Source organism: Nesoenas mayeri (assembly GCF_963082525.1).
Source record: "Nesoenas mayeri genome assembly, chromosome: 2".
In the NCBI taxonomy this organism is placed as follows: Eukaryota; Metazoa; Chordata; class Aves; order Columbiformes; family Columbidae; genus Nesoenas; species Nesoenas mayeri.
This window is the reverse complement of record NC_137543.1, coordinates 130,556,433-130,576,738: the sequence shown is the minus strand read 5'-3', so window position 1 is coordinate 130,576,738 and position 20,306 is coordinate 130,556,433. Positions and strand designations below refer to the sequence as shown.

The 20,306-nt window shown below is 40.2% G+C and overlaps 1 protein-coding gene across 1 annotated transcript in view; it reads right to left on the bottom strand.

The window, feature by feature from the left end:
• RAPGEF5 (Rap guanine nucleotide exchange factor 5) overlaps positions 1-20,306 on the bottom strand; it is a gene marked incomplete at both ends in the record, with an annotated part of 157,146 nt that overhangs the window by 95,462 nt on the left and 41,378 nt on the right. Inside the window, one exon of the mRNA XM_080338516.1 lies at positions 14,968-15,016. Coding sequence (XP_080194642.1) covers positions 14,968-15,016 — 49 coding nt within the window. The remainder of the gene's footprint in view (positions 1-14,967; positions 15,017-20,306) is intronic.

Genomic DNA, 20,306 nt, shown 5'->3' with positions numbered 1-20,306 from the left:
AGTAACTTTAGACTGTTCTTGACCTCTAAAATAAAGCATATGGATTTCTTCTCTTTTCACTGCAGAATTTCTCCTGATATTGTTATGCCATATAGTGTATAATTCTTCTTTCTCCCTCCCATTTATGCTATCAAATGAAAAAAAAAAAGTCATAAAAATGTTATTATAAAAGGAGAAAAAAGTAATTTTGTCAATACAGTTTAATCCATTCAGGGATCTTTTTTAATCCATTATCAAAGGAAACAGACATCTGGTGTAAATCTTCACTAGTGAGTTTGCTGACATCATTTTACCAGCCAACCTCTGAAATTCAAGGTGAATGCTGAAAACACAGAGTCAGTCTATAGCTATAACAGAAAGTATGTACAAGGGGGGCTAAATCCCAGCAGCATGTAAAGCTAGGCAAAATCAAAACGTGTTTGGGAATATTGTGGCATATCCCCACCCTAGGCTGGAAAAGTAATAACCCAAAGAAGCAGCAACCAGAGTGAGCACCTCAATGGCCCCATGTGGCCCCTGCTTTCCTCGTTTGGATCAGGGTTCTCCAAGGCAACCGGGCTGGGGATTCTGTGCAGTCTCTTCCATGTAACCTGCCTCCCAGCCTTCCTCGCCGTGAGCTGTTGCATCTCCTCGCACACTCCAACATGTGCGTGACCCTGTTCCATCATGGCTACTGCAGGGGACACAAAGCATTCAGGACATCCATTTGCCAAATGCTAGTCAGAACAACCAGCATGAGCCAGGAACACTGCGATACCGGAATGCATTAATGAATGCTAAAAAATGGTTGTCTGATCAACTGCAAATTGCTTAAGTCTGTGGCTGTGTTAGCAGAAACACAACATTTTCCCAACTCTCCTTTCAATTTTCTGATTTCACCTAAAATCAATTTGCTGTAGCCACTGATGGGCAAAATATCCCCTCAGATGCTGTCTATTAATCACGGCATTTAAAGAGTGGCACCTTGCTAGTAACAAGACAACAGGTCCAGGTTTAAGTGGTTTACATTGATCCAGCCAGCTTTTCCAACAAGCCTGAGCAGATGGGAGCTCCGCAAACAGCTGTGCCCAGGGGAAAAGGTTAGTGGCTGCCAACCAGCTTCTTGTCACTCTGTTACTAGCATCCCCTTTCATGCCTAGTCTCAGGGCAAGCACCTCAAGACCTTCTTCAATCAAAACAAACAGGCAGACCTTTAAGGAGCAGCACACTGTTGCTAACCTGGCTATGCTGGCAGACTAGCGAGGGGATGATAACTGGCCAGGGAGTTGGTGACAGAATCTTGGAATCATTTTGGTTAGAAAAGACCTTAAAGATCAACAAGTCCAACCATTAGCCTAGCATCGTCAAGTCAGCCTCCAAGACATGTCCCTGAGAACCTCATCCACATGTCTTTTAAACACCTCCAGGGATGGTGACTCCACCACTTCCCTGGGCAGCAAACATCCACGGCTGAGGGGAGCAACATCTCTTACCTAGCAGAGAGAGCAAGAGAAAGACTGTATGTGTCCACAACCCCAATGGATGCAAATCTCCTTGGGTGTTGAACAATTTCAGCATGAGCAATTTTAAAGAAGATGAGAACAACACATCAGTTTAGATGTACCCTCAATGAAGAGGTTTTTTAAAAAAAAAAAAAAGAAGAAAAAAAAGCTGAAAAAGTTCATAATCCAAACCCAGTTCTCCTTGGCTTCAGTGTTGTTTAGATTGTTTAAGGAATGTAGAAAAGAATCAGTAAATATTTTCTTAAAGGAAAAAAAAAAATAGTCCCAGACCTCACACTGACGTTCTTGCAGTCCTTGGGAGAGCAGGAAGAGTCAGCCTCTTTTTCATGACATTTCCATCACGAACTTGATTTCTGTGTCCTCTCTGCCTCTTATCCAAACCCATAAGAAGCAGCCACAATTGGACCATTTAACTACAACCAGGGAGTAATCCTCAAGGAATCACACGATCTCATACACTTTTCTCCATCGCAAGAACAAAGTCCATTGAAGACTGAAGTGACCACATGGACAAATAACCCTTAATTATATTTTCTTGCTTTCTGTATGAAAAGGTTACTAAATGTTTTGTCTATAAAATACAGAAAAAAACTTGAATTTCTTAAAATATTCCAACGGATTCAGAAATTCATGTTCATAGGTGCCATCACACACATAGAAGAAACTAATTGCTGTATTTCTATACACAGTGTGCCTCCTAAACCCATAAAAACTCATAGACACCCCTTGAATTGGCCTAGGTGCTGCCCTCATGGGCTCTTGTGCACACAACACAAGTCCCATCATAAAATATAAGAATTCACAGATAGTTTTCCCATTTACTGTCAGTTGGCCTTTTATTTTTTTTTTTAATATAAAAGGCTTGACATTGCAAATTCAACTGTAGAAAAAGGGAGCAGAAGGTTAGGGTGCGATGGGAAAGTATTTCCCAGGCAAATGTTGATTCTGGGACAGTTCCCTAAAATTGTAACATGTATATGGACAAAGGTTGTGAACTTTGGGAACTAGGCCAAGCCCTTCCTTCTCTGCCAGCATAAACTCAGCTTTTCTCCTTGATAAAAACACCCCAGCACATCTCACAAAGGAGCAACACCAGGGAAAGGCAAAGAGGGTCTACCTTGATCTAAATGTATCTATTTAATATTATGTTTGGACTCAGGCTTGAGACCCATGACAGAAAAAATATGCAAACAACGCCAGAGTGACCAATTCTCTTTTCTACCTGCAGCAGTTCTCCTCCTTTGGAAGAGAGATCACCATGAAAGAAAGAAAACAATGTTAAAGGGGCATTAGCTTGCTAATGTGCAATTCAAATGTGTCCATTTGCAAATTAGCTTAGGGAATTAAAGATGTTGATTTTTTTTTTTTTTATGGTCACTCAAGGATCACAAGGGCCATCATCTGGTCTGAGTTCCTTGTGTCTCCATGGACCAAAGCTGAGATTTTGCAAGCAGATTCTTCTATAAACTAATGTTGGGACAGAGAATTCTTGTGGGGGAGAGCCTTGTCCTTTAGCAATCCCATTTCAGCTCATTAAATCAGCAGAAAAAATAACAAAGAAAAAAAGAAACAAAAATAAATAGTTTTGTACTAGCTACCTCAGCAGAATCAGCCATCACGCGGGGGTGTGAAGGGAAAGGGAACATAACCATTGCTTATGCCAGAATGGAGCACATCCTTTGTGTCACCATTACTGACCAACAGTGCTCCCCTGCTTTTACTGCTACAAAGTTTAATGTATATATTAGGCATTGGAAGGGACCTGTCTTCCTTGGCAGCACAGAGCACCACAGGCATGTTAAAGGGCTCATCTTAGCTAGACAGATTGTCACGCCATGAGGGTCACAACAGGCACCTGCAGCACTATGGACATTTTCCTGCCTGTGGAAAATCCTGTCAAGGACACTAGGCTTACCTACAGAGCAGTGCCTCCACGCTTGAAGGTTAATTAATTGTGTTTGATGAATAAGGTTTTTAAAAGTCATATAATACAATGCATGTTATTTCATTTTTAATACAGGGTCTTACTCAGAATAGCAGAATCTTTTACCCAACTGAAAGTGGAAAGGACAGTTAAAAAAAAATTCACACATAAACCAAATCCTGGAACCTACAGCCTTGCAATCTTCCCAGAGGCTTTGCTGTATTGTGCTTTCTTCCTTTTCTATAAATGAAGTTTCTTCTCTCTACCCCTTCTGGCTGCAAAGATAACCTTCACAACACAAACCAAGGCACTATCGTCATTCTGCTGCTGCAGCCAGCTAGACGGGAACAATAACAGCAGGAGAGGTGTGAACTTCCTCCCTTTGGCTTAATAGGGTGTTAACTTTGAAAGCTAATTATTTAAATGATTAAGAGAGGCCTGCCATCACAGTTAACCATGTTGCTACTGAGCAGTATGACATGAGGGACATCTGTCCATCCATAAGCAACTTGATAGGCCAGTCTGTGTGGATGGTACCCACATGTCCATTCCAGGACAGAAAACCAGCTTAGCTCCCATCGCTGCTGGCTGTCCCACAGCCCTGTACTTACTATTCCCTTTCTGCATTACTGTAAAGCGTTTGGGATTTGTGCATCAAATAGGATTACTTTTAGCCTGGCTCAGTTTGATCATCTGGTTGAGCACAGAGCCCCCAGGCAGCAGGTAGGGCACGGGTCAGGGCTCCCTGAAAGCTGGCATTGCCACTAGACCTCTTCTGCCACAAAACTCCAGCTTCAGCCCTTGAGCTTGCCATGAAGTTCAACTGTGGCACCAGGATCTCTTGCCTTTTGAGGCACAGAGCCCATAAACACCACCCTTGGTGCACATGCAGTTTAAGACTGCACTGCCTTAGGCTGCTCCCAAGACAGAACTTGCTTAGAACATGTCAAACCCTCTGACACAGCGCTGGGAGCAGCCTGAGTGTGCAGGATCCCAGGATGAGGAGTTCACTGCTCCAGCAGTTGTTTGGTAGAATCATAGAATAGTTTGACTTGGAAAGGACCTTCAAAGGTCATCTAGTCCAACCCTCCTGGAATAAGCAGGGACATCTTCAACTAAATCAAGTTGTTCAGAGCCTTGTCCAGCCTGGTCTTGAATGTCTCCAGGGATGGGGCATCTACCACCTCTCTGAGCTACCTGGTCCAGTGTTTCGCCATCCTTGTAAAAAATTTCTTCTTCATGTCTAGCCTGAATCTCCCCTCCTTTATTTTAAAACCATTATCACTTTTCCTATTGCAACAGACCCTGCTAAAAGTCTGTTCCCATCTTTCTTACAGGCCTTTTTTAAGTACTCCAAGGCCAGAGGCAGCTCTGGTCTATGTACAAAGCTCACTCACCCCTTAGGCTATGTCCCTCATGTTTCAGTGATGCTCTTTCATTTCAAATGAGGATGTTCATTTATTATTTAGTGTTGTTCTTTAACCTGCTAACATCCTAGAACATCAAACCACTCTGCCCTTTGTAAGATTTCAATCCTTTCAGTACTATGTGATCAAAATTTATATATGCTTCTCCTTTTTCTAGCTGGTAAGTTAAAGGCAACTATGTGCCCTCTACAGCTGGGAGGCATACACCACCTTGGAGGTGGTAAATATCCTACTTGTGACCAGAAGAACTTTGTTTCTTTGACAAGCCAACAGATTTTCACTGTCTCATCCTTGCTGGATGGTTATAGCCTGTTTTTCTGTCCCTGTCAAACCATCACTGTTGAAAAGACCTCAGGAATCTGCAAGAATATCCCCTGGGGGAAGGCTCCAGTGCTCTGAATTGCCAGCAGCCTGCACCAGTTGATTTATCATCAGCTTCTGGGAAGCTCACAACTTCTAGCATTCTTCTTATATCCTACATTTTTTGAGAGACATGTTTCTCTTCTGTTTTGTTTCCAAAGGAACTTGCTAGTGTGAAGCTTTTCAGAAACAAGCAGCAAACAAGGACTTTTTTTTTTCTTTTTTTTCTTTTCTTTTTTTTTTTTTTACGATCACATCATTCTACGCTAATTTCATGATTTTTGAAAACTTCACTGTTCTTTTGAACATCGGAGCTTATGGTATCCCTTGTTATCCTTTGTGGAGGGTATAGAGTGAGATCTAGAGAGGCTGGTTACTATGGCAGCTCTGAGCTGTTTGACAGTGTTATAATGTTTGCTGATGCTTATTAATTTATCAGTGTGGAAAAAAACTGAATAGCTCATACTGATACCACTGGGGAAACTAAAAGCCAGATCCTCTAGCTTACGTAAGGCACTAGTGCTGAGCAGTGGAAAGCAAGATGAGCAGCAAGTAAATGCTTTACAAACCTCAGATTTGGGGACCATTTTAAGCCAGACCAGGTCCTTCTGCATACTCCTGTACTTTTCAAGTCCCATTTCCGAATTAAAGGGGGAAAACCAACAAGCACAGAATACCTCTGAAATCTCCAACAGCTGCCTATAAAAGACAACGATAATCCCAGGAATAAAACCCTCCAATTGAGAATTGGTTCCTTATTTACCATGAAACTGCAATCTTTTCCCAGAAATTACCGAAAAGAGAAAGCTTTTTAAGCTCATCCTTAACATGTTTCCTTTTATTAGCAATACAAAAATTGCCTTTGAGCTTTCTCATTCCTTTCCACTATTTCTGCGTATATATATGCAAATTATTGTACAGATTTCCCTTCACTGAGTACACTACATATCTCTGAAACAGTTGGCAGGCCCCTGGGGGGTGTTGCCCAGACAGCTGTGCAATCAGCTGAGTAAATCAGCTAATTAAAGAAACAAAGAAAATGCAAAAATTATTAAAGAGAGACTCCCACTTACAGCATTGTTCAGCAGCTTTGTAACTAATACAGCACAGCAAGCATGGGATGGAATAAAAATGGAATGGACTATTGCACAAGTGACAATAATGTCATTTTATCTCAAACACTAATCTGGGATTCATGATATTTATGCTTCGTAGTTTAAATCAATTTAACATAAATTACTCCCACATTTTATTTCATTTTAAAATGACAAAAGCATGAAATGTAATGCTGGTTTCATAACTGATTTCTGTATGTAAAATATGGTCATTAACTTCTTTTTGACCTTAGGTGTAGAATTAATATTGAATTTGCACAGAGTACTCATTATGCTAGTCTAGTTTCCACCCAGAAAAATAAGTTCCCAAGGGTCTTGGTGCTACAAACCATTTCTCAGATCTCAAATAGGAAACAGGACTCCCTAAAATGATGCAAAAACATTTCCTCTCATTGCAAAGTTTATCAAAAGGAACAGATAACAGCAAGGGTAGGAATCTGCCATTTAAACAGAGCAAAGCCAGTGTGGTAAGAAAGGAGGCTGACAGATGTAGATTTGGTCTTGCTGATCCACACACCATTAAGACACCATTCCCTTCCACTGCTTCTGAATGGCCACAGGAAGGACAAATTTCTGTTTAAACGAGACTCAGGCCTGCCTGTGTTATATAATCATTGTAAATTAAGGAATGAGCATACCAAGTAAAGCCACTGGTATTTTCCAACTCAGTCAGATTACGGCCAGGAGCCTTTGCTGCTGTTCTTTTCACATTATTGTACAACTGGTTTTGTTAGGAAGTTCTGTTTATTTTATTTGTCAGAAATGAAGCCTTTCATCTGGGTTTGAAGGCCCGTATTTCATGCAAGGTCATGGTGCATTAGAAGAACATAATTTGTAAAACACCTCTGGCTAAACAAGGGAGGCATTTTTTAATAGATAAACAACTACTGTTGATTCATGTGGCCAGGGGAAGTTTGGTTTTCAGCAGCTGGTACTTTGTGATGCATACAATGGAAAAGGCACATTTTTACACACACTGTGAACATATGAACTCATATTATTTTTTTATCCAGGAGAAAAGAAGAAGGTGGGAAAGGAGTTGCAAACACTGCAGGACTACTACAGGAACAGAAAAAAGCAATGTTCTTTGTAGCAATAGCAGCTCAAGGAAAACATTTGATGGCTCAATGCAGAAAGATTTAACTGTTACTTCGTGCTTTTAGATCTTCATTCTTGAGTGCATGATATTAAAAAAAAAATAAAATAAAAAATCAAGTAGCAGTGAATGTATCTATAGCAGTACTGCCTGAAAATGAGATGTTGGAAGAGACCCATTACATGATCAGCAGGCACAGGGAGAATGAGTGCTGGGAACTGATCAAACGAGGAGGTACTATGGGCAGTCACTGAGTGGGCTGGTGCAAAGCAAAACACCACTCTCTATTCTGTGGAAATATCCTCCAGGCACGGCCAGGAAAGAGTCAGGAAACAAAGAGGACTCTGAATAAATAAATTCTGTCAACTGTCTGTAAATGCCTCCCCCAAAGCACTTGAAACAAAACATTCACCTGGGAATTGGTTTTTTGCACAGTTACTGTCTTTCTGACTTTACCAGGCAATCCCTTTTTGCCTATGTGCAAAACATCTGTCACCTACACGGCTATTCTGCATTGCTCGTTTCTTATACGTGAGTGCCTCAGAGATCACACAGAAAGAACTATGCCCAAAGTTCTGAAACAACTGCAAAAAACAGACCATAAGCTGCCAAAATCTCTCTCAGCATAATTCCCAGCAGAGAGATCTTTGGAGCTCTTTTCCTTCTTTTTCCATGGCTCAGAGTTCATTCTGCTTTACATTAACTGTTGAATACACAAAGGCCAGTGAGCGTAACTGTGTAGTCCATACACTGATGTTGCCCAGGGCACTTCCCACCCTCAGCATTGCCCAGGGTGGGCACAAAGCAGGTGGCCACCAATTCAGCCAAAGCACAGAGGCACATAGTGTTCCTGACCCACCAATGCAATGAGCACCATTTCCTCAGGCTAGAAGTGGCCTAACCCCATCATTTTGCAGTGTTGTTGGTTTCTTGGTATGCCTGATCTCAGGAGTAATAGAAGAATCCCATGGGATGCAACAAGACATTGAACCCTAGGGGATTCCCTTCAATAAGGCATAAAATGTTCAAAAAAGATCACTTAAAGAAGCCAATGTAATTACCTCCCTTACTTCAAGTGAAATCCTCAGAGCACAATGTAACTTCTAAAATATTACTAGCTATGTTTTCAGGTGCAACTTTTATTTTGAACCACAGAGGGGTCAGGCAGAGAAAAAGTAAAGATGAAGTTAACAAGACCTACCAGAAATAGCCTTTATTTTGAGTGACCATTTCTCCACAATGAATGCCATTATTAACACTTACAGAAGAACTCTTATTTCACATTTTGCTAAGTTCAGCCCTTGTTTTGAAGAAGTGGATGGTTGGAGGAATTGAAACTTATTAAGAAATAAGTTCTTACTTAAGTAAATACACCCACTGAAAAGAGACATAAGGGGACACAGAAAACCAGTAAAATCCTACAGATATTAACTTCTTCGCACCCTCATAACTCTCTCAGTTTCTCTGCAAGCGAAAATGCACACCTCCCTGGCACAACTGCCATTTTATTCTGTAAACAAGAATAAGTTCTTTCATCTCTCTTCATGCCTTTTTTTTTCAGTTGGCATAAAATAAGTGATAATAAACTGTGCACATTTTACTCCAGAGATATTGTATATCTGCTTGTTTACAAAACCTGTACATTCAAGGGTGCTTAAAATGTTTGAGATTTAAACACAATACTGAACTGCTCCATTCTTGAATAAACCTTTGCTCATGTATTTGTAACCTCATTTTTCAAGTATCTGTACAAACCTGATCCAAATTCGTAATGTCTATTTAACAAGTCTATTCTACAAGTAAACTATTAACATAACATAGGATATACATATAGTATAAAATAACAAAGTTTTTATTAATTATTGTACACTAAAGTTACCAAGAAGTCTCACAAGGATCTGTGCTACTTGGGAAACAGGGTGAAACGGTAAAGATGCAGCTTCCGGAGTTAATGAAGCTGATAAAAGAGCTTAATGCTGCCAAAAGCATCTTACTGGGCTCCTTCTGACATCCCTTCACCTCCCCACCCTGATGATAAGAACCTCCCACCCTCACTTTGTGCCGACTCCAGCACATGCTGCTGCAATACTAGATGCTGCTTTGGCTGCCCCATCTGAAAAATAATGTGATAGAAGATGTGGCAAAGATGATAAGATTTAATGGAACAGATTTGGTATGAGGAATGACTAGCCTGGAAATGATGCTCACAGGGGCCTGTCAGAGACACACAAAATCGTGAATAGCATGATGACGAACTGGGAAATTGGGGAATAATCCATTCTGTCACCAAATAGCGATATCACAACAGAGTGAGGGTCATGGGGAATGTGTTTAAAATAAACAAGAAAAAATACACTCTCACATACCACACAAAAGAATTATGGGATTCATTGCCACAAGAGGTGATGAAGGTCAGAATTATAAACAGACTCAAAAAGTAATCTGACAAATTAATGGAAAAAAGGCCCATCAAGGGCTACAAAATACAACAGTGTGGGTACAGCAAAATCCTTCTAGCACGGACTGGTAGATGCTGAATACGCACATCAGAAGGACTGTTTGTACTTGCTCTGTTTCGCCACTCTAAGCATCCCCTACTCATTACTCACAGTAGGATTGGAGCTGTATGGACTTTTAACCTGAGCCAGCCTGGCTGTTCTCATGTTTTTAACCGGGCTGACATTGCCTGGAGTGCGTTAGAGCCGAGTCACGCCATCAGCTCTGACAGCAGCATTGTAGAGGTGGCGTGGCAGCTGGGAGAAGGAATAGCTGCTCACAGCTTGCTTTTCATTCATGTCGGCAAAGCTCAAGCCCCAGTGACTGCTTCATATGAAATCATCTGCCCTAAAATAAAAATACTAAGCAAATCACATAGGCAGTAAGTCCTGAGGGAAGCAATACAAAAGAAAAGGGGGATGGTTATTCATAGATATATGTCAGAATAGGGCAGAGGTAATCCAGATCTCACATATAAAGTGAATACATTGCAAAATTCATATTATTACAAATAAAATATAAATGATCCATTTAAAAAAAAAAAAAAATCAATAGAGCTTGTCAATTTTAGAATAGCATGACTAAAAAGTATCTAACAGATTGGGGAAACTTGAATATTGTTCCTAAGAGGGAGCAAAGATAGACACAAGGCTTTTGTGGCTGCCCTGCCCTTCACAGTGGGAGAAAGAAGGACCCACAGCCCTTTGGCTGCTCCCACAACACCTGGGGATAAGCTGCTGTCACCCTCTTCCTACCTCATCCATACTTTGTCAGCCGTCATCTTAATTAGCCCCTGTGTTCAGAAACACAAGGATGAGAGCCACGCTCTTGCCAATGGTGCTTTACAAGAATAAAGTTACAGAATTCCTTTTAAATGTAAAGTTAAAGGTATTTGCTGTGTGATGTCACGGAGTACAGCTAGGTTCGTGTATATAAGTACAAGGATCTTGTTTGTGGATGGGATTAACACCAGCTTGGAGCATCTACCTGACAGATTTTGATCTGTTCAGATGTAACTGTGCAGTAATGCCCCCGGCTAAAGCCTCTAGCCTTAGGCTATTTGCTGCTTTTTATCTTTGTTTTAGTTACCATCTCTAACACATAAGAAACATGTCACGAGCCATCACAAGCAATTGAGATAAATGCCAAGCCTTGTAAATCCTCAGACAAGAAGCTGCATTTCTGTTATGTTTCAGCACATTTGTAGAAGCCATCAGAAACCAGCAAGGTAGAAATAATTCTAATGCCAAGTGTCTACAATGAAAAACAAAGTTAACTTCTGCTCCAATGACTTGCTTACCCAAGATCTTTTACCAAACCAAGGAAGACGGCATTTAATCTATTTATTTCTAAGGTAAAGCAAGAACAATATTAATGCATTTTTATAAGCCACATAGAAGTGCACAAGCTCATTTTCCCCTCTTAGGTCAACTTTATGAGAGCTTTATTCTAACAAAATATAAATGTACTTTCTAGTCAACAGTATTACTGAGGTCCATTAAAACTTCAGGATTATAGACATTAATTTTACCCTTTTTTAAAGTTTTTTTGCAAAGAAGCTAGAGATGCTGAGCTCCCTCTGCGTGAGGGCTCTCAAGTACCTCTCTATTGGCTTATACCTTGCTATTGGAGTGGAATATGTACAGTACACATCTGAAATATGGAAATGAAGCCCTTTTCCACAGCATAGAACTTTTTCATTTTTCAGGTTCTGCATTTTTCCTTCAGCAATCTGTCAGTTTTATGTGTTACTCTTATTTTTCCACCCCACAATAAAAACAGAAGAATAACTCCTCAGGAAAGACATTCTGCCCCACACCCCACACTTTTTGTTTTCTGGTAGCCAACATTCAGATCAAGTCAGATCCTGTACTAGGAAGAATTTGATACTCTGCCCTGCCCCACAGCAGGCTCAGGTCTTTACCTTGGTTTTCAAAGCATTTTGTCAGTAGATATAGTGTCTAAATCTCTGAAACAGCCATTCTGGCCCAAAAACTGAAAAAGCTGTAATTATTACTTCTCATATACAAAGTAGCAAACCAAATTTTCATTTAAACAAAAATAAACTGTTTCACTTTGGTAACCAAAGGTGATGTTTCCCCACTCGAAGCACAGCAAACCTTCCTAGGTAGACCCTCTTCACCTCTTGCAGAGGGAGCTGTGGTGTTCGTGTGCTTGTATAGCACTTTTCATGCAATGTAACCCAGTGATTACAACAACAGTTCTAGACAAGTAATAGGCTTTAATCAGCCAGTTTTTCTAGTATAATTAAATCACTGAAGTGCCTCTCTAAGGACTGAGGTATATCTAGAAATTAAAGTAATTCAGGAACAAATTACACAGTCCTTGCATGAAGCAAAAATACTCTTTTGTTTGCTCTTATGGGTAGCACTAACCATCTATCTAGAGGAAATATTTTGAAACACTGTAATTTAAAAACCACCAAACCATCAAAAACAGTACAGGAACTTCTGCATAACAGCTTTGAGTTTTGGGCTACCCATCTCTAGAAAAGCTTTCAGTTAATGAACCGACGACCCACTGCAGGCAGGTTCTACCCACTAAGTTTGGACCGTGCCCATCACCTGTGCTCCCCAATCTTGAGTCCCAGGGTGGATGAGCCAGGCAACACATCAGTCACACCAGCCTGGAAGCCAGCCAGGGCAGCTGGCCCAATAGCCATGTTCCACTCTTTTCATGTCAAAATAAACTCTTTGCCTGATATCTTTGTTGGTTTATTTCCTGGAAGTATATGGACACTTGGACAGGGCTAGAAGAACAATATACTCAAAAAGATACTGTGCCTTTTAGCTCCAGAAGTACTTTCTCTGAAACATGCTTCACTTCACCAGGCACAGCATACCATAGCTTGATTGCAAACAGTAACTGCTTCGCTGTGAATTTAACCACCAGCAATAAAATAAAAAAGCATAATCAACCACCCTAATTTACTCTGCTCCTACTGCAGTAAAGACATTAACTTAAATTAGACCTTACAGTTATGCTTGATCATGTAGCCATTTTTTTACAGTCATCCAAGATGAGACATAAAGAAATGCAAATTTCAAAAACAAGCATGCACTAGTTAAACTGACTAAAGAGGTATCTTTTGTTCAGAACTAAACTGATACTGTAAGTGTTTACATTCATGTACTAGGAAAGGCTGGTCAGGATTTCAAAGCTCTATAAGGAGCTTTGTTTATTTAAGGCTGTGATTTTTAACTAAAATATTTCTACCTGCTCAATGTTGCAGTTATACTAGTATAAAGGAGACTCCAAGAGCTGTTCTTTCCCATTTTCATCTCCTGCAGCTCATTCCTAATACCACCTCCATCCCATTTGCTACTGACACAACCATTTACGTACCCATCCACTGAATGGAAATGAGAGACTGATTCAGGTTAAAATCAACTCTTTCAGGGAACGGATTTTTTTATTTGTTACCAGTAGCAGTAGTAATATTTACCGACACAACTGCTGAGAAGGAAGGAAAGAGATTTCTTGGAACTGTATAAGCACTAAGTAAAAAGGTACATGGCACCATACTCCTAGCCCATTTTACAGCAAAACAAAGGATTACCTTGAGCCCTTCCTTCAAATAACCTGCTCAAAACCATAGCAGAAACATTTCCATGTGCATCCACTAGAATTCAGGTGGGACTGGGGTGAGAGCAGGTAAGGGCAAGCAACTGAGGGATATTGACATCACAAACTACTATAGCAGTTTCAGAAGGAAAGCTGTTGCACAGAAGGAATTTAGGTCTGAATTCACACTTAGATTTGTGTTTACCTTCTGCATATGTACATTTACAGAGGACCATGAATATACCCTATAAGTACTTCTATTTCCAGGCAAACATGCATCAAATTGTGTCTAGAATGTTTTTGTAATACGAACATTTTCACAAGGAAATATTTGCAGATTTGCCAGCCACATCTTCTTTTGCCTTCAGTTTAAGATACCATTTTGTGTGTAGTGTGTGTGTTGTGTGTAATAACTTTTGTGCTGAACTTTTAGGCCACAGATAGACAGACATAGATGTTATTATTACACAGTATTATTAACAGGTCAGAAAATAGCTCAAAATGTGCAAGATTTGTGATCTCAATTTCTAGAAAAATCACTGAAGATCACAAGAAATGCTCAATGAAAATACTGTCCAAGATCTCAGTGGCTTTGGGAACACACCAATAATTTAAGTAAACTCCACCTCTGTTTTACTCTAGAAATACATTCGACTCTCATTTTGCCATAGACAGTGTGGCCTGGCTGCAGATTAACGGCATTATACATGAGGACACCAGAGGGTTAACCTTGTCTAGGGTCAGGTCTGATCAAGTAGATTTTGTTAGTTCCTGTGCAGTGCCCAGAAAACAAAACCCTCTTGCTTCCACTGCAGCTCAGCAAAGCAGCTGCGCTACCAAACCCTGACAGAGCCGAGATGACCACATATTTCAGTGTCTTTGCACCATTATCACCAGATTTTAAATTTTCCATTCATCTTTCCCTTTCTCCTGCCCTGATAACATAGACTTGCCTCTACAGTCATCTGGATGTATAGACAAGTCTTTAGAAAAGAACATCCTCATGCATGAAATTGGTCTTTTGCTTTAGCATAAAGAAATACACCTGACTGGGCAGGTAAAACACAGCCAAGATGGCATGAGATGCCAGGCCATAAAAGAAAACACAGGTAAATTATTAACTTGTTTTGTCTTAAATGTAAGTCAGACAAACACAAGTTTATTTTCTAAAGTGCAAGCCCAATGAGAACAGTGACATTGGCCAAAAAGAGACTCAAGTTCACATTCAGCTGTAACATTCCAATTTCATCAGCTAGGTCATTAGATGTGACAAGCTAGGGCAAGTGAAGCTTGACAGTAATTGCATTGTGCTATACACACAGATTCTCCGACAAGAGAGGAATGAGGTCCCCTATCTTTGCTTCCCAATGTTAATAAGACAGCAATGACAATTCAAATACTTCAATAAATGACAAAAAGGAACAACATTACAAAACCTCCTTTAAAATCCAGCCCGACTCACCTGACTTCCTTGCTTTCAAGGCAATGACAGCAGCCAGTTCTCTCTGTACCTAAAATATCAGAAAAGTATGGTTATAGTTATTGACACAGTCAAATAAAACAGACTGCAACACTGGTAAAACACAGGCTGTTGGTCATTTGGAACAGTTAACTGCACGTTGAATTATACAGATACTTGGTTTTGAAACTATAGTCACTTTTCCTATTTCCTTTCAATTGGAAATTTTGTGACTTTTTTTTTTTTTTTTAAATGTAAATACTGTACATTCCTTAGGGAGTGGGCAATTCAGTAACCTGACCTGTATTTTATTTGCACAGCATCTCTCTTTCACAAGCACACACTTAAAGCTTCTTCCTTTCCTTATTAAATGGTTGGCTTGCCTCTGCTGAACACACTGTAATGCTGGATTTATTGTGTGACTCCAGGATAAGCGAGCTCTCCATGCTGAGGTTTGGCTGAGGTTCACATATATAACTGACATACGCTTTTTGGAGCCATCTGGAGGAAACAACCTCTCCTAATAGCATGGTTGAGCATTTCAGGACCAAACTTCAGCTTGAGATGAACATGCAGGAATAACAGCTGTCTGATTTCCAGATATACAGGCTGCCTCACTAGCCTGTGACGAAACATCGCTGCCATGCTAGCCGGCTCCCTTCCCCAGCCTCTTGTCTCTTCATTTTCTGCATTCTTTATATTTTCTTTATATTTTATATTTATCTCTACACTACCAGCTACAGTCCCTTTACCCAGCTCAACCCAACATCCACTTCCCTCCATAGGTCTGTTCCTTTTTCTATCACTAAAATTCTGTATTATGCATTATTTTTATGCTTCATACCTCCTCACTGCCATTGTCTGTCCCACTGCAGCCACTTCAAGTGCCCTGCACCTGATCTACAGCACCCGAGACACTCTCTCCTGCATAAATCTCAGTTCTTCCCTTCTTCTGCCCCATCCTTGCTTTCAGACTCTTCCGTACACCTCCCAGCTTTTTTCAGTTTCCCTCATTTTCCCAAGGCAGCCTGTCTGGAGTACTGAAAAAAAAATATATGGGACACTCCAACCATTTTTCTAGAGATTGTCTTACATCTCTTTACAAAGTCTCCTGCAATGCCTATGAGCCACCTTGTCTACTAGGCCTTTGCAAAGCTCAAGGCTATTCTGCAGTGGGAGTTTTGACATCCCATTTCTGATAGCATATGAAATTTCAAACATCATTCTCAAGACATGTGGTAGGATCAGAATAACGCACTAAGCCCATGAAGGATTCCTGAAGTAAGACAATTGCTAACAACTGCCAACATCTCACTCTCACAACTCTGAAGAAAAGTTTGGAAATGCAAGACATAAAGATTTAATGTTATTTTGGACTGAGCAGAAAGGCAGACTGCAATGGTTGCTAGGAGAAGACAAAATTTCTCAGGACATCTCAGTACAATGGTAACTCCAACATCCGCTGATCAGATACTAAGTAGTCACCCAGAAGGAAGCTCTACATGTGACAAAGGCAGTCATACATCTGTCCTTGCATCCTTCCTTCCCTTGTGGCAAAGGACCAGTGAGCATTTTTTTGCTGTCCTTGCAAGGTACAAGGATCTTTTCTGCTCCTTGATGCTGCCCTATGAGGAGGGAAAAAGTTTTCTGCCACTCCAAGCAGGAAAATATGAAGGCAGTGCCACAGTTTTCTTAAATGTCATCCTGTTTCCAGCACAATTGTGCAATCTGGCAGTATTACCTTCCCTTCCTTCCTTCCTGTACACTCATTCCCATGTCTGGAGAACTGTTAATCATGGTTAATGTAAGCATAAACTGCAAGTACGATGGGAAAGAACAGTTGTTCTGTGGAAAAACAACTTTGTGTAGTTGCTTGTTTGCAGTAATTAATTAGTAATGATACACACAAGCTATCCAGAGTTAGAGTGGGATTTTCAATGAAAGTTCAAGTTGTTTCTGAAAAACAGAATCATGAGTTCTCGTTGCCAAACTGTTCAGACCCTCTCCCTTCATTAAGCTCAGCAGGAGGTACCAATGTCGATGTCCCAAACCTGGTCTATTCTCACAGGTTACTGACAGTAAGACAGAGTGCACTGATGTATATTCTTTATCTTTTAGGATTTAATAGATACATTTTCTCAAGATTAGCCTTAGGAGACACTGCCATCTGCAATGATTGTAAACACACCAATTAACCCAATTAAACAATTGAAAAATGCAAATATACCTGTGAGTGTAAAGAAAAAAAACTTCTCAGAAGAAAAAGCATCATCCTGGAATCCTGTGGTTGTATCTGCAGTATTACTCATAAGGTGACAGTATTGTTTATAAGGTGGTAATTTTCAAGTTTGAAAGACAGTGCTAACATCACAGGCAATAAAAAGGCAATTTTTCTGTATTTTGTCTATGTTATGCAAAATATCTCATTGTTTGCTATGTGCCAGGAAAGCAGCTGGCATATTACTAAATCTGAGCAAAGCCCTTCAGTTAAAACAGGAGAAAAAAAGTTCCTCTGGTCTTAATATTAAGCAAATGTTCCTTCATCAAAGGGTTTCATCCTGATGGTCTGAGCTTCCTCTCATAGGACTCACTCAAATCATATGGAACTGGTACTACTGAGCATCCTTCTGGATTTGCCTGGTGTCCCTAAATTTCATAATCTATATCCTTTCGTCTATTTTAGAATAAATGCACTTGACATCTCTGCTGCACATTCAGTTCCTATGCATCATTACATCGATGGAAATCCATGTACAACATTCATTCCTCACTGCTATGCATCATCATACTTCTTCCTTACAGGATTTCAGTTACTGCTGGTTTGACAAAATTGATAGTTGCACATCACATTGAGTCCAGACTATTATCTTCAAAGTAAAATACACATTCAAACAAGATCTATGCCTGCCATAATAAATTGAGATATTAAATACAAAAAATTGGTTTACACGTATAGCTTGTCACTGCAAAGCTACCACTATCTAAATACTAACCCATTTTGAGTAACATTGCAGATGTCAAAACTGATTCAGTTTAAAGGCCAGATTACTACATATTATTTACAGAAATACTATGAAAGTCTGAAAGAGAACATTTTGAGTGTGTTGTTGGCATGTTATCACGTCCTACTAAGTCTTATTTTTTGCAATATAAAAGAGCAAGAGTGCGCACACAGTGACCCCCACGTATACTTCCGCTGGATTAAATACGAATGGCATATTTATATGGTAAATCGTCTCATCTTCAAAGGACAGGGGTAGAGATTTTTTAAAAGCACATGAAAATTACTGTTCTTTTATCCATGAATTGAGTAATTGTATCATAGAAGGCATAGTTGTGCATCTGGTAGACCACCTCTACTTTCTCCCTCTTCCATTTTTTTGCTGCCTATGGTAGTCTTTTGTAAAACAGTATTCCAGATGTTACTGTGCAAAATGGGACTTCAGATCTAGAGACAAAGTGGCAGTCCTTACAGAATCATAAAACTAAATCCTGCAACAAAAAGCTCTGAAAAAGCAGCATTTTGATAAAGAAAATAGTTTAATTCAGATTTTTTGCGTCTCAGATGATGATAGTTCGATGGACTCTAAATAAATGTAGTACTGGATGATGTCCTAAAGCACCAGAAAACTGTATTTCCCAGGTACACTGCATTAACATTCTGATATTCTCTTCTATCTCATCACGAGGTGAGGTAGGACTTTTGCAGTGGAAAAAATTGTAGCCAACCCATAGTGCTCTGGATTTAGCAGACAGTGAAATGAGACATGGAATATGAAGCTTCTCTATCAGAGATGACACAGGACACATGACAGCTCTGGAAAGCTTCTGTAAGCCCAGGAGTGATCATTATATTTTCTTAAAAATTCATGACCAAAAAATTATCCAATTCAAACATATCTCAAATGGCACTTTACAGTGCTTGCATGTCAGCTGCCTTTACAATTTAAGTTTGACAGTTTTGTCGGTACCTCATTGTAATGGAGCATATAATTCCATAGGCTCCATTCAGTTATCATGACTGACTATGCTGCTTCCATTTTAGAATAAAGCATAAGGAAAAAGTGATACCCTTGACACATTAGTTTCTTGTCCTTTGTATCTGACTCTGCTCTTAAAAGACATGTACTCTATACATTAGGCACAAAATAAGACAAGAAAGAAACCTCTGCAGTTTTTCCTCCACTGCCCTTCTGATTTGGTATCAATTGACCATAGCTTTTGCTATTATCTTCTACAATCTCCATAACCATTGTTTAAAACCAAGAGTGCATTTCCCTAACTAATCAGTTCTAGACTGGCTAAATCATCAAAAAAAAAAAAAACAAATCACCAATTGTGCAGTGAGTGTGAGAAGTGGAGCTCTACAACAGAAACACCACCTGGTAACAAAAAACAGTAAGGAATAAGTAATAGGAGAAAGGCCAGTGCCCACTGCTTCTTGTCCCATCACAGGATGCCACCGAGAGGATCCTGGCTCCATCTTCTTTATTCCCTTCCATCAGGTATTTATACTCATTGATTAGATCCTTCCATAGCCTTATGTGCTCCAAGCTCAACTCCCAATTCTCTCAGACTCTCCTTGTAAGCCAGATACTCTAATTCCCTGATCATCTTCATGGTCATTCACATACACTCCAGTACCTCCACATGTCTCTTGTACTGGGAGTCCAGAACGCCAGATGTGTCACAGCAGTGCTGAGTAGACAGGAATGATCACCTCCCTTAACATGACGGCAATGCTTCTACTAACGCAGCCCAGAGGGCAGTTGGCTTTCTTTGCCACAAGGGCACGTTCTTGGCTCATGTTCAGCCTGCTGTCCACCAGGACCCCCACCTCCTTTTCTGCAAAGCTGCTTTTCAGCCAGTCAGCCCCTGGCGTGTATAGGAGCATGAGGTTATTTCTCCCACATGCTGGACATTGCATTGCCCTTTGTCAAACTTGATGAGATTCCTGTTGGCCCATCTCTCCAGCCTATCAGGGTACTTCTGAATGGCAGCTCACCCATCTGCTGTATTGACCATTCCTCCCAATTTTACATCACCTCAAACTTGCTGAGGGTGCACTCTGTACCATCATACAGATTACATTAGATCAAGTGAATGTAGCTTAACTTTCTGGAGTCCTGTCTCTCTGCTTCTTAGAACAATGATCTTACAATAAGAGAAACAAGATGCACCAAATTCTAGCATAGACAGGATAAGCTGTTGTTTATTATGATGGAGCTTATTGAGGCTAAACGTAATTGGGAAGCCAGATACCCAGGCAGGACTCCTCAGCAGTTTATGACACTCTACGTTAGGGCTTTTGAGACCCTTTTTCTCCCTTTTTCCCACACCTC